Source organism: Prunus avium, chromosome 3 (genome assembly GCF_965620075.1).
Source record: "Prunus avium chromosome 3, drPruAviu1.hap1.1, whole genome shotgun sequence".
NCBI classification, from domain to species: domain Eukaryota; kingdom Viridiplantae; phylum Streptophyta; class Magnoliopsida; order Rosales; family Rosaceae; genus Prunus; species Prunus avium.
Genome location: NC_142286.1, coordinates 1,229,843 through 1,242,368, shown reverse-complemented (window position 1 = coordinate 1,242,368; position 12,526 = coordinate 1,229,843). Strand labels below are relative to the sequence as shown.

The 12,526-nt window shown below is 37.3% G+C and overlaps 2 protein-coding genes across 2 annotated transcripts; one reads left to right on the top strand and one right to left on the bottom strand.

Annotated features, from left to right (window-relative positions):
* The first annotated feature begins 891 nt into the window (after window positions 1-891).
* HDG8 (homeodomain GLABROUS 8) lies at window positions 892-5,662 on the top strand. The gene is made up of 10 exons (XM_021968121.2): window positions 892-1,874; window positions 2,514-2,631; window positions 2,734-2,925; window positions 3,061-3,525; window positions 3,641-3,742; window positions 3,835-4,041; window positions 4,229-4,409; window positions 4,540-4,808; window positions 4,911-5,000; window positions 5,091-5,662. The coding sequence occupies exons 1-10, from the start codon at window positions 1,756-1,758 to the stop codon at window positions 5,460-5,462; spliced, it is 2,115 nt and encodes a 704-aa protein (XP_021823813.1). The 5' UTR covers window positions 892-1,755; the 3' UTR covers window positions 5,463-5,662.
* Window positions 5,663-10,428: 4,766 nt separating this feature from the next.
* On the bottom strand, window positions 10,429-12,480 carry LOC110765076 (transcription elongation factor SPT4 homolog 1). The gene is made up of 5 exons (XM_021968128.2): window positions 12,247-12,480; window positions 12,053-12,144; window positions 11,895-11,950; window positions 11,476-11,537; window positions 10,429-10,579 (listed from the first exon to the last, which is right to left on the bottom strand). Exons 1-5 carry the CDS (start codon window positions 12,337-12,339, stop codon window positions 10,529-10,531), a joined length of 354 nt encoding a protein of 117 aa, XP_021823820.1. The 5' UTR covers window positions 12,340-12,480; the 3' UTR covers window positions 10,429-10,528.
* Between the last annotated feature and the right edge of the window lie 46 nt (window positions 12,481-12,526).

The window sequence follows — 12,526 nt, the reverse complement described above, 5'->3', positions numbered from 1 at the left end:
TGTAAGCAAAACATTGGCCCGTCCATTTGCTCAAACATTCTTGGCCATTAGGTAGGGCTGGGCAAAGCCTGTTGAAGATAGAGCAGGACTGGTCGGCCAGTTCAACCGTTAGAGCTGAAAAAGCCCACGGTTGGGAAGGGTGTGGACAAGCGTAATCATAGTAGTTAACTGATCTTTTAACAAAATGTATGAGATGAGGCAAAAGTGAGACACAAAGTTAAAATACAAGAAGTAAAGTGAGATAATCGAAAGTACATGAGGTAAAATAATAATTAAGTCTTTAAATTATAAATAGAGCACTATTCAAAAGAGTAGTTAAGTTACAATGAGAGTTGTATGTCAGCTATTCTAACTTTAAAAAACTTATGTAAGAGTAATTACTCTTAATCATTAGAGTAAAAAATCTTGACGTCTTTCATATAAATAAGTAGAAGAAAGGTCAAACAATACTTTTCAAACCTTAAGTATGGATCATGTAATAATATTGTACGATCTTGCGTCTACATCAACCAACTTGTCAACCAAATAATAACGTACGATCTTGTGGTTACTTTAATAAATTTATGTTCCAATAGACTCTTCAATGCAATTAATGCAATGTTATGAAAATTAATGAAAAATATGAAAACATGTGAATAATGTCTATGTATTTACTACATGAAAAGAAAAAGTGCATGTTTTTAATATTTTGGTAGGTTTTATTTTTCCAAAGTAAAATTAAATGTTTTGAAAGCCAATGTCAACTTACAAGATAGAGAAAGAGGTTGCAGCTTTGATTATTGAGTTTGATAAGGCTGTTGGAGAGAGTTTTGATGATGTGACTCACCTATTTTAACATTCCAAAGTTGTTGAATAGGCTGTTGGAGATGCTCTAACGTTATCATAATGAAGATGACTTTTGTCCATGCAAACGCATGAACAAAATCATGGAGAAAGCCTACTACAACAGGCCTTCATCGTGGAAAGTTGAAATTCGTTGCTGAAGCCCAATGAGGAAGTGACAACAAAACATACTTCCTCACTAGAACTTTTAGGGAGATACTCTCAAGTAACATTCCCTATTACTGTCGATCTTGTCCCATTATCGTTAGCAAATACTTTTTGATTGTCTTGATTATGCACACACTATTGATATCATCCATTGAAAAGAAAAGAAATCATTTCTTAGTGAGAAAGGGTCTTGTTCATAATAGTGGTCTGAGAGCATCTGAACATTCAGCCAAGACTTTTACTGGCTTTGCCATTTGGCAATGAAGTTTGGAAAGTCATGTGCCTTCTATATCTGTTAGAAAATCCAATTTGCAGACTTGGTAGTTTTGTTAAAGACAGCACAGAGCCCCCTCGATTCTTGTTGACCTCATCTAGTATTTAGCTGTTACTCTTGGGTGTAGTTCATTACTCATTAGGTGTATGAAACCAGAACAGATTTAAAAGTTTCCATAAAACCCAAATTCATAAGGAAGAAATCCAAGACAACCCAGAATCATAGAAACCAAATAACGTAGATATCTCTGTCCTAATTGGGCTAGTTTCGAAATTAATTTGGTGTCCTTATATGGGATTTGACCAACCTCAGATATTCATATTTTTTATCTGGATGTTGTTTGGATGGCATGTGTGAATTAATTCCTTGTTAATTTATACGTCCATATATGATGTGTGTGTGAGTTTTGTGTGTGTGTGCCTCTTATTTGGTTTCAGAAAGAAAAGCTTTTGTTTTGTGTGTGGTTTTGTGTTTTCTTAATGTGGTAGAGAATGGAGTTGCCAAAGGGAAATGCTGGAGTATCAGGTGATGAACAAGAACCATCGAGTTCTCGCAGGGCCAATAAGAAGTATCATCGCCATACTACTGAACAGATACAGCGACTTGAAGAGTGAGAATCAATAACTGCTTTTTTTATACCTCAACTCATGTTAGGACAACAACTTGACTTGACCTGAATGTTTTTTTTTTCTTTTTGTTTCAGTTTAATTAGATCATTTTCCTGAGATGTGTTTCTTGAAAATTATGGTTTTTGTGGGATGATTTTTATTTGTTTATCAACTTTGTGGAATTGGATTTCTATAGGATGATATACATGTCCAACTTCTGCCTTCTTTACTTCATAACATAGATCTGTTTTTCCAAAAAGAAAACAAAGAGAAGAAAATACATGTGTAGATAGATATTAAAGACGTTTTTGCATGTACCGTTTTCTGATATGTCTACACTCTCTTCTAAATCTTCTAGTAAGAGATTTTTTTTTTTCTTCTGGCCCTCGCTAGTAATTGGGTGTATATCCCAAATCAGTGCTTGTTTTGAAGGTTTTCTTCAAAGATAGACCTTGATCTGCATTCCAAGAAATTCTTCGTCTTTTATACCTTTTGCTTCAGACATATCTATCTCTCAAATCATATGATATTTGAAATTAATCCTTGGTATCTACTTTTCACCAATATTAGGCTTTTTCGTTTTTTCTATCCCCTTCTTTGTATCACTTCTTCAAATGATAATGGGGTTCTCTTTGGTGAAGATTATTCAAGGAGTGCGCCCACCCCGATGACAACCAGCGTCAACAGCTGAGCAGGGAGTTAGGGCTTGAGCCAAGACAGATCAAGTTCTGGTTTCAAAATAAACGAACACAGACAAAGGTTCTCCATTTTTCTCACTTCGACGACGTGCATGCTTAGCAATTTGTTTTTTCATTTTATTCTATATTGCATGTGTAATGGTGAATCTTTCTGTAATTTCAGGCTCAAAATGAGAGAGCAGACAACGGTCTTCTTCGCATAAATAATGAAAGAATTCAATGTGAAAACTTTGCATTCCGAGAGGCCCTAAAGAATGTGATTTGCCCAACTTGTGGTGGGCCACCGTTTGGTGAAGAAGAGAGGCAGCTTTGTTTGCAGAAACTTCAGCTGGAGAATGCTCAATTGAGAGAAGAGGCAAATATTTAGAATATAAATAATTTCTGTCTATGCACTATAATTTAATCAGATCTTTAATGTAAATTATTGTTCATTATATTTATAGGTGGATTCCCTTTATTGATGTCTAGTTAGGAATATTTTCTTTTGCAGCATGATAAGGTAGCCAGCCTTCTTTCCAAGTATATTGGGAAACCAATATCACATATTGATTCGTTGGCATCCGCTGCTGGATCCTCATTTGAGTTCTCACCAGGAAGTTCCATGAACCAAGGGATGGGAAGCCCTCCCCTTAGTCTCAATCCTACCAATCCTACAGTTGCTAATAATGCTGCATTAGCTTATCAATTAATAGAAATCCCTGAAATGGAAAAGACACACATGGCAGATACTGCTGCCAGTGCCATAGAAGAACTGCTCAAAAATTTTGAGATCAATGAGCCCTTGTGGATCAAATCGCCGGGTGACGGGAGATATCTCCTCAACCGCGACAGCTATGATAAGATATTTCCAAGGCCGAACCACTTCAAGAGCTCCAGTACTCGTGTCGAGTCTTCAAAAGATTCAGGAGTAGTGTCCATTAGTGCAGCGCACTTGGTTGACATTTTTTTAGACTCCGTTAGTGCTACAACTCTTACTTTCCATTATTTCCTATATATTAAGCCACCACCATCACCACCATGTAGTGCTGGTACGATCAAAGAAGTTTAAGCACAATTGTTTAATTTTGCAGAGTAAATGGGAAGATCTCTTCCCTACAATTATCACAAACGCTAAGACGATTCAAGTACTTGAAAGTGGAATGGTGGGAAACCAGAGTGGCCGCTTGCAGCTGGTATGTATAAAGTCATTGTTTTGTTCAGTTTTTAAATTATTTTCCTATAGTTTATCATGACTAGTCATACAAATCAAATTGCTTTAACACAGATGTATGAACAAATGCACATTCTCTCTCCATTGGTGCTGTCGCGGGACTTCTACTTTCTTCGCCATTGTCAGCAGATTGAAATAGGCACTTGGGTGATTGTGGATGTGTCGTATGATTTCCCCAAAGAGACTTCTGCATTTCAAACTCGATCATGGAGACTTCCTTCCGGATGCGTGATTAAAGACATGCATAACGGATGTTCCAAAGTAAGTAGCTTCGTCTCTTTAACCATATAATTACATCTACATGCGGCACTAGTACTAGTTCTGAGAATACGCTTGTCAAGCTAATGGGAAAAGGCCAAGAGAACATCTCAGAATTCCTATATTCTTAGTTTAAGACATTTTCTACTTGGAAGAGTCGTGTCATAAATATTGGCTGCATCCATGATAGGTGACCTGGATCGAGCATGTCGAAGTAGATGACAAGACACAAACTCATCGGCTCTATAGAGATCTTATATGTAGCAATGTTGCGTACGGCGCTGAAAGATGGATTGTTACGCTTCAGAGGATGTGTGAGAGATTTGATTACTCAATGGACGAGGTTGCACCTAGTTGTGAGTTTGGAGGAGGTAAGCCTACCAGAAAGAAAAAGAAAAATCTATTGGGTTAATATGTGATCATATGTCTAGTTCTCTTTTCTTTCCTGATCATTTCGTAATGGTTTTGAGTTCTGATGAGGACATGTTATCCATTGTTTAGTGATTACTACGCCCGAAGGGAGGAGGAGCACAATGAAGCTTTCCCACAGGATGGTCAAGAACTTCTGTGGAATGTTGAGCATGGCAGGTAAACTTGATTTTCCTCAATTATCAGAAGTGCACAACAGCGGGGTTCGAGTCTCTGTTCGTAAAAACACAGAACCAGGACAGCCCAACGGCATGGTTGTCAGTGTTGCTACTTCTCTTTGGCTTCCTCTGCCGTCTCAGAATGTCTTCAACTTCTTCAGAGATGAGGAAACAAGACTTCAGGTTTTTAACTAATAAAACGATCCTAACTTTTGTTCATATTTACCACTAATTAGAGGTTGAAATGTGACCTTAACAATGAGCTTAACTTGATTTGTCTCTCAGTGGGATGTTCTCTGTAATGGAAATCCAGTGCACGAGGTGGCTCGCATTTCAACTGGAACTCATCCCGGAAACTGTATATCCATCATTCGGGTAATTTCCTTTCCTTCTTCCAGAGATTTATTTATCCATGAAATATGGGGAAAACCAAAATTCATTTCATCAATGGTTTTTGTGGAGCAGCCTTTCATCCCTACAGAGAATAACATGCTGATGCTTCAAGAGAGCTACATAGACTCTCTGGGGGCCTTGGTTATATATGCTCCAGTTGACATACCAGCTCTCAATATAGCAGTATGTGGGGAGGATTCTTCCAAGATACCTATACTTCCATCGGGGTTCGTAATCTCTGGCGACGGCCATCCCGAAACTGGCCCTGCTGCAAGTAATGGCAGGTCAGGTGGTTCACTTCTTACAGTGGCTTTCCAGATACTGGTTTCCTGCCCCACATCTTCAAAGCAGCTCAACATGGAGTCAGTGGCAACTGTCAATACTCTTATCAGTTCCACCGTTCAAAAAATCAAGGCTGCTCTCAACTGCTCTGGCTTGGATTGACCTATTAGTGGTCTACCTGTGGCTGCTATGCTAAGAATAAAACTAGTCCGTAGGATTAGGCTGAGAAGTTTTTCTTTGTGACAGAAAGCAGCAATGTTAGGCTGTTCTTAGACTCATTTCCAAATTTCATTTTGGATAATTGGGTTTTTTTTATGAGGACATGTTTGTTTTTCATCCATGTAATGACTTGACATAGGGACCTTCCTATTTATTAGGCTGATTTACCACATTTTTCATACCACATTCATACCACCTCTCTAATAGAGGTGGAGCCCACCAATACAATGGGGCCCACCTCTATTAGAGAGGTGGTATGAATGTGGTATGAAAAATGTGGTAAGCATAGCATTTTCCATTTTATTTTCGTTTTGCTACTATAAAATAGATAGCAGCACCATCCACATGTTGCGAACTCAGTAGAATGTAGTACCACGTGTTAATCGCCACACGTGGTAATACCGTATTACTGTATAATTTATCCAGCAGTTGGAGCTGCTCACCTCCCAATGGTGAGAAGGCCTAATTATATGGTTAAAGAAGCGAAGCTACTCACCTTGGAGCACCCATATGGTTAGAGAGGCCAAGCTACTCGTTGGAGCATCCCATTAGGCACGTCTTCAATCATGCATCCAAAAGAAACTGCTCACAAAAGTATTGCGTGGCCTGAAAATCAATAAACATAATATCATTAGAATTAATCTCCTTTGAATAGACTATGATAATACCAATAACCAACTATTATACCTGATGCACTTATTTTACACTATTGCTAATTATATATTCTCAATTAATGAGACAAGCTTTGTTATATTTGGCTATCCAAAACCAATCTAAATAAGACATACAAATTACTCCATTTATATGTATCCGTCATATGAAAAACTAATCTAACACCTTTAGGTGGTTCTTAAACATTGCGATGCAAATCAATTTACTTATGATGTTGAAAACATAATAAGGTTCAACACTTTTTGTTACAAGTTTAATTACTGTTTTACCACCTGTAACGGACTTGGTCTCACTTTACCCCATGAAACTGAAATTTTCTCACTTGACCCTCAGAATCTCTAAACATTGCTGAAATTTTCTCACTTTACCACTCCATCCACAAAACCGTTAAAAACCGTTAAGTGTGTTAATGTGGTGTGGGCATTTTAGTAATTTTAGCTCCTCCTCTCTCTCTCTCTCTCTCTCTCTCTCTCTCTCTCTCTCTCTCTCTCTCTCTCTCTCTCTCTCTCTCTCTCTCTCACCTCCATCACACCCCACCCCTAACCCCAAACCACCACTCCACCCCCTCCCCTCTCTCTGGAAGGGAAGAGAGAGGCAAAGAGACAAAAAGATAGATAAATAGACAGAGATCGGTGCGGAAAGGCATAGAAGTTGATTTGGGTGTCTTGATCATATTTGGGGATGGGGTGACCGGAAAGGGAAGAGGGAAGTGAGGCGGCGAGAGGGGGAAGTGGGAGTGAGGTGGTTAGGATGGGGTGGGTGCTTTGGGTATAAGAGTGAGCATAAAGGGAAGAGGGGGAAATGGGGAAGATAGAGGTGAAGGGTGGTTAGTTGATGTGGAGGGGAAGAAAAGGAAAAGAGGGTTTGTTAACCCTAAAAAAAATTATAATAGCCTTTTATTTAGGCTTTTTTACTATAGTGCCCCAGCGAACTATGGTCAAATCCTACATTGCCCCCCGGAAGTTGAAGTGGCCCACTTTTCCTCCTTGACCTAGGTTTGGTGTTCCACTTTGTCACATGCCATAATCTTCATTTATAACTCTGTTAGTTTTGATGATGTGGCATGGCTATTTCAGTCTTTTTACCACGTGGCCCTTTACCCACAATCTGAACTTTGTAACGTGGTAAAAGTAGTGCCCACCCCCTAAACCTTTCTTCATCTTTTTTTTTTCCCTTTTCTTTCCTTCCACAGCTCTATCTCTCCTTAAATTTCTTTTTGCAGACAATATCTCTCACTTGCTTTGCCTAATGGCAAAAAGGTCTGCAAACCTTAAAATTAAGCTTCCCCAACGAAAACGAATTGAGCCACAAACCCTCTGGCCACAATACAATCAAGAGCGATGTAGAGCCCCAAGAAGATGATGACGATATCTCTCAAGAAGATGATGATGTTGATGAAGTAAAGTCGAATGATGGCGTGGAATGTGAGAAAGAGTTCGACTTCACTGTCTCTTCTAGGTCTAGCCATGACCGTATGGACGACCCCAGCCTCACTATGTCTCCCTTCAACGACTTGTTATTTAAAGGGAAGCTCATGCCCATTGAGCCCTCATCGATTAAGTTCAACCCATCTGAAGATGCACAGGCCACATCAGCACACTTAATGTTTTTTTGGACGAAAGTGGTAAACTGAGAAAATTTCAGCATTGTTTAGAGATTCTAGGGATTAAGTGAGAAAATTTCAGTTTCATGAGGTAAAGTGAGACCGAGCATCTGTTTCAATAGTAAAACAATTAATAGTCTAAATGATGATCAATCGATAAAGAACGCTTGTGCATAGTCTATTCAACATACATCACTTCACATCATTTCATGTATAAAAAAGGAACATATGCATACAAATAATAATTCCCTCATTTACCTATTCAAGCCTCAAACTAAAAAAAATATAAGGTCTGTTTGTGAGTGCTTCTGTAAGGGCTAAAAGCGTTTCTGATAGCGTTTGGCAAAAATATTTTGAAGTGCTAATGAGTCATAGAAGCACTTTCTTGAGAAGCATTTGGATTTCTTATGAAAATTTCAACGTTTTTATAATAAAGCGGGTTTTGCTAGAAGCCCTATGAGCATAAGTGAATCCTAAAAACGAACTCATAATCTTTCATGATTTAGCACAGTGTAAAAGTAAAACATCAAATTTAATCACCATAAAAACATAATAGGTATGATTTAATCAATACAAATCAAAAGCTAAAATCCATAATGGGAATATCATGAAAGTTTCAACCATAACTCTAATATGTAAAGCAGAAATCCAAGATCCAGAATTTGATAGTTTTTAAAATAGCTTTCAATCAACATATAAAGAAAGAAACATACCTTGGCCCATGATTGCAAACTTAATGGAGAAGAAGATTTGAGTTAGACTAGTTTGTTTATGAGGTGCCGATATAGAGGAAATAGGTTTCACTCTCTTCGCTTTTGTAATTTATAATCTAATATTTATAGGCAGGAGGATTAGTTTCCTAGTAACCCTAATTCTTCAAGTATTAGAGTCTGTGACATAAAGGTCCCTGATAATTTTCTAAATGACACGCAAACCTTCCGCTTCTTTTTTTTTAACAAATAAGGACATCCAACATATTCTCTTTACCAACCGAGGACATTCAACATTTTTTTTTTTACATGAACGCTAATTTACATTCTACGTGTCCATGATTTCGACTTCGATCTCTTGACTTTTTAAGTCTCATGTTTGTAGAAGAATTTTGATGATATGTGTTTGGTTATGTCACCCTTGATAACCTTTCTTTGAATTGAGTTATAGAATGAGCGTTGAACATGATCTTTGGAGAATTTGTTGTTGAAGGAAGATCACAGTTACTCCGAATATGATGGACTAGAGATCTTAATAACCAAACACATGTTGGCTTCATGGAGCTGTACAAGAGTTTCCAAATGATTAGAGGATGTAACAACCAAAGTTTGTTTGGTGGATCGCCATGAGATCATTGTATTGCCAGAAGTAAATACATAACCAGTTTGGGAGTTACTCTTCTGTGAATCCTTGAGATATCAAGAATCTACATATCTCACAAGGTTTCGGTTGTGTTTTCATATATATATATATATATATATATATATATATATATATAGTCTTCTTCTATTGAGCATTGAGGGATCCCTCAAATAAAAGGGACACCATTTAGGGTACCCTACAAATTTTTTTTCAACAATCCAAACCATCTATGTTTTAGGTCTTCATTCATAGATCATTGCAAAAAATTAGACAAATCAGAAACCGTTTTGATATCCAATTTTGTCCTACAAAATCAATGAACACGATGCTTCAAGAAAGTACTAAAATTTCACTAATTCAATTGAGTGGTCAAATGATATCGGATTTAAGTGGTTTTTTGTAGAGATAATCTTTGAATAAGCATCTACAAAATAGACAGTTTGGATTAGTGAAATACAATACGAAGTGGGACCTACAAGAGTGTCCCTCAAATAAGGGATCCCTCAACTAAAGCTCTATATATATATATATATATACTGAATTTTAGTCATGTGTTTTCATATAATTCCATTTATGATAGTGGCATATACTGTAAATTCCTTAAAAATTATGGATATGTTAATTGCGTACTTGATGAGAGTGAAAGAGTATGCGGACTACTTCCATTACATCTTGATGAAAATGGACCTATATCTAGGAATATACTAATGTTGAAGGCAGGTAAGGCCAGGTCCAAACCAGAAGCAAATTTGCTAATGTTGTGATTCTTTATGAATCCATCCAAGGATCCGTAAATTCTCTTTATAACTTATTTGGGGCAATATCAGATAACAATAACAAAACAATAACAATAATGCTACGGGCACTACATTACTGATTACTCATCAAGTCCGGAAATAATCTATGGAGTATTACTTTCTGGATTTGTTCCAATTTCGCAAATATTGTTTTAACATATAATGGCCGTGCAATAGGTATATAAATTACTTCTTTTATATGTAACTCATTGGATGCGAGCACATGCGCGTGCGCTTCATATTCCATTTGCATGCGGCCTTGCATTTTGTCAATTGAATTGTGCTAAAGGAGATGCACCATAATATATATATATATATATATATATATATATATATATATTGTGATTCTTGGCCTTGCATTTGGTCTATTAATTGGTGGCCTTCATATTTGCCCAAAATAAGGAGGATTCTACTACTCCTAATACTGCATTACAAAGGGCCTACTTTGATCACTTTAGGAGAAACTCCTACAGAAAACATTCACTTCCGACAACCAATTGTTTTCATAAACAGGCATTTGCCAAAAGTCTTACAAATGTTTTTCAACAGGGATTTGTTCTTGTTTGGTCCGATCAATTGGTCACTCATGCACGCTTTGGTGGTACATATTGCACCCGCTCATCTTCGCATAAATTCTGCAAAAAGATGAACCAAGTAAAGAAATCAGCTAACACATTTGTAACGGATCCGAAGACAATGGGAAAAAAAGAATGAAAAAATCCAAAGTCATACAATTAATGCTGGAATTTCAAACCTCCCAATACACTCAATCTCTATAGGTTTGGAAAGTAAACAAGACACATGGAAACTGTCCATGAATATCTGTACACATGGCCGGTTTAAGCTCCAATGCCAATGACAATGAAATGGGAAGGAACAAACGGATAATGAATTAATACTTATATAATGTGATGTCCAAACACTGAATTACCCCATTTGGCTTTCATGGTACATCTATCAATGTAACCATGACCGCGAATGGGGTCATTACAGAACTGATCCTCATGAATGGTAAAACCATACAGCAGCTTTCACAATATAAACAGATTAAAGGACCAATTTACACATCACGAGAAGGAAAAAGGGCAGGGAGAATCTAAACCATTAGATATGCTCTGTGGCTCAACGATTGACAAATAAAAGAAAGAGAATTTTCCAACAACAGCACTGTGTCCTAGCTATAGTTTCTTTTACGGTTACGATTAACTACTTCAACCATGAATATATAGAACACATTACAAAAGCCAGTCATATCTGGCTGGACTGTTAAACAAAGTTCCACAAGCTGGAATTCTTTCTTTACTCCTAATGTTATGTACGAGACAGAGTTTTCAAGGTACTTATAAATTCATTTGAAAGATCTGGTAGCTAACTAGCTACTGGACAATTATCCCAACCAAAAACCCACAATACACGAAATGATATAGTTAAATGAATTGACCACTTTAACAAATAAAAAACAAGTGCCCGCTACCCAATTTATTGGAAATTTATATAACTAACAAGCAACATAGCAAAAGCATTGTGTTACCTGCAAATCCTCTGATAGAGCCTCTGAAACAGCAAGAGTGTAGACGCCAGGGACAAATTTTCCTGCAAAAAAATTAAATTCCAAAGCCAGTTCCAGATATGTAAATCAAATGCCAGATTGAAGGCATAATCTAGAGCATGGAAAATTTCTAAAAGCAAAAAATGGAAGCACAGGGTCATTTAGAACTTCAGGGTCAGCCACAATGATATCAAGTGTTAAAAGAATGCATAAGAGACTCAACAATAGATTTCAAGATGAACTATTTCACAAGCAAGCAAATTCCAGAAGAAAAGTAGATTGGGACCAAGGAAAGAAGAGTAAAAGCAAAAGAATGATTCTCAAAATCACTTATTTGTGTGGATGAAAAATCTAGAAATGAATAAATTTATGAAACAAGACGAGCTGAAAGAAAAACATACCAATTCGGAGCCACCTTCCAGCCCAACTCCTAGATGGATCCATCATTGAAATTATCCTGAAACCCAAGCAATACGAACATGCAGGTCAATTGGCGATGACCAAAACACAAGAAAGAAAATCAAAATCGTCTCAGAGAAGAAGAGTACGGACGACCAACCCGTTAAAATTAGGGGTGGTGCAATCGGAGATGCGCTCGTTATCATCGTGCAGATTGAAGAAAGGGCAGTTCTCACATCCCGATTCCCTGAACTGCATTTGAATTTGTATTTGTGTTTGTGTTTGTTTTGTACTCAAAGAAAACCCTAAAATCTCTGAAATATCAAAAACCAAAAGCAAAACTAAAACCCTAACCTGATCGTACGTCTTGACGAGGCGGCAACGAAGACAAGCTCTAAGCTCGTGGCCAAAGCTGGTCGGAATCTGGGCAGGTTGTGCGTTTCTCATCTTCTTTCAGCAAAAATAGACGCTCGTACACTAATTACTTTTGCTTCTTCTAATATCAAAATAATTAGCACAAGCAGAGAGGCACGCTATAGAACGGTTTTTTAAAATTATTTTTTGGGTACAGTACAACCTTCTAGAGTGTCTCTCCTTTCCTTCTTTCTTTTATCACTTTAAAAAGACTTGTTTT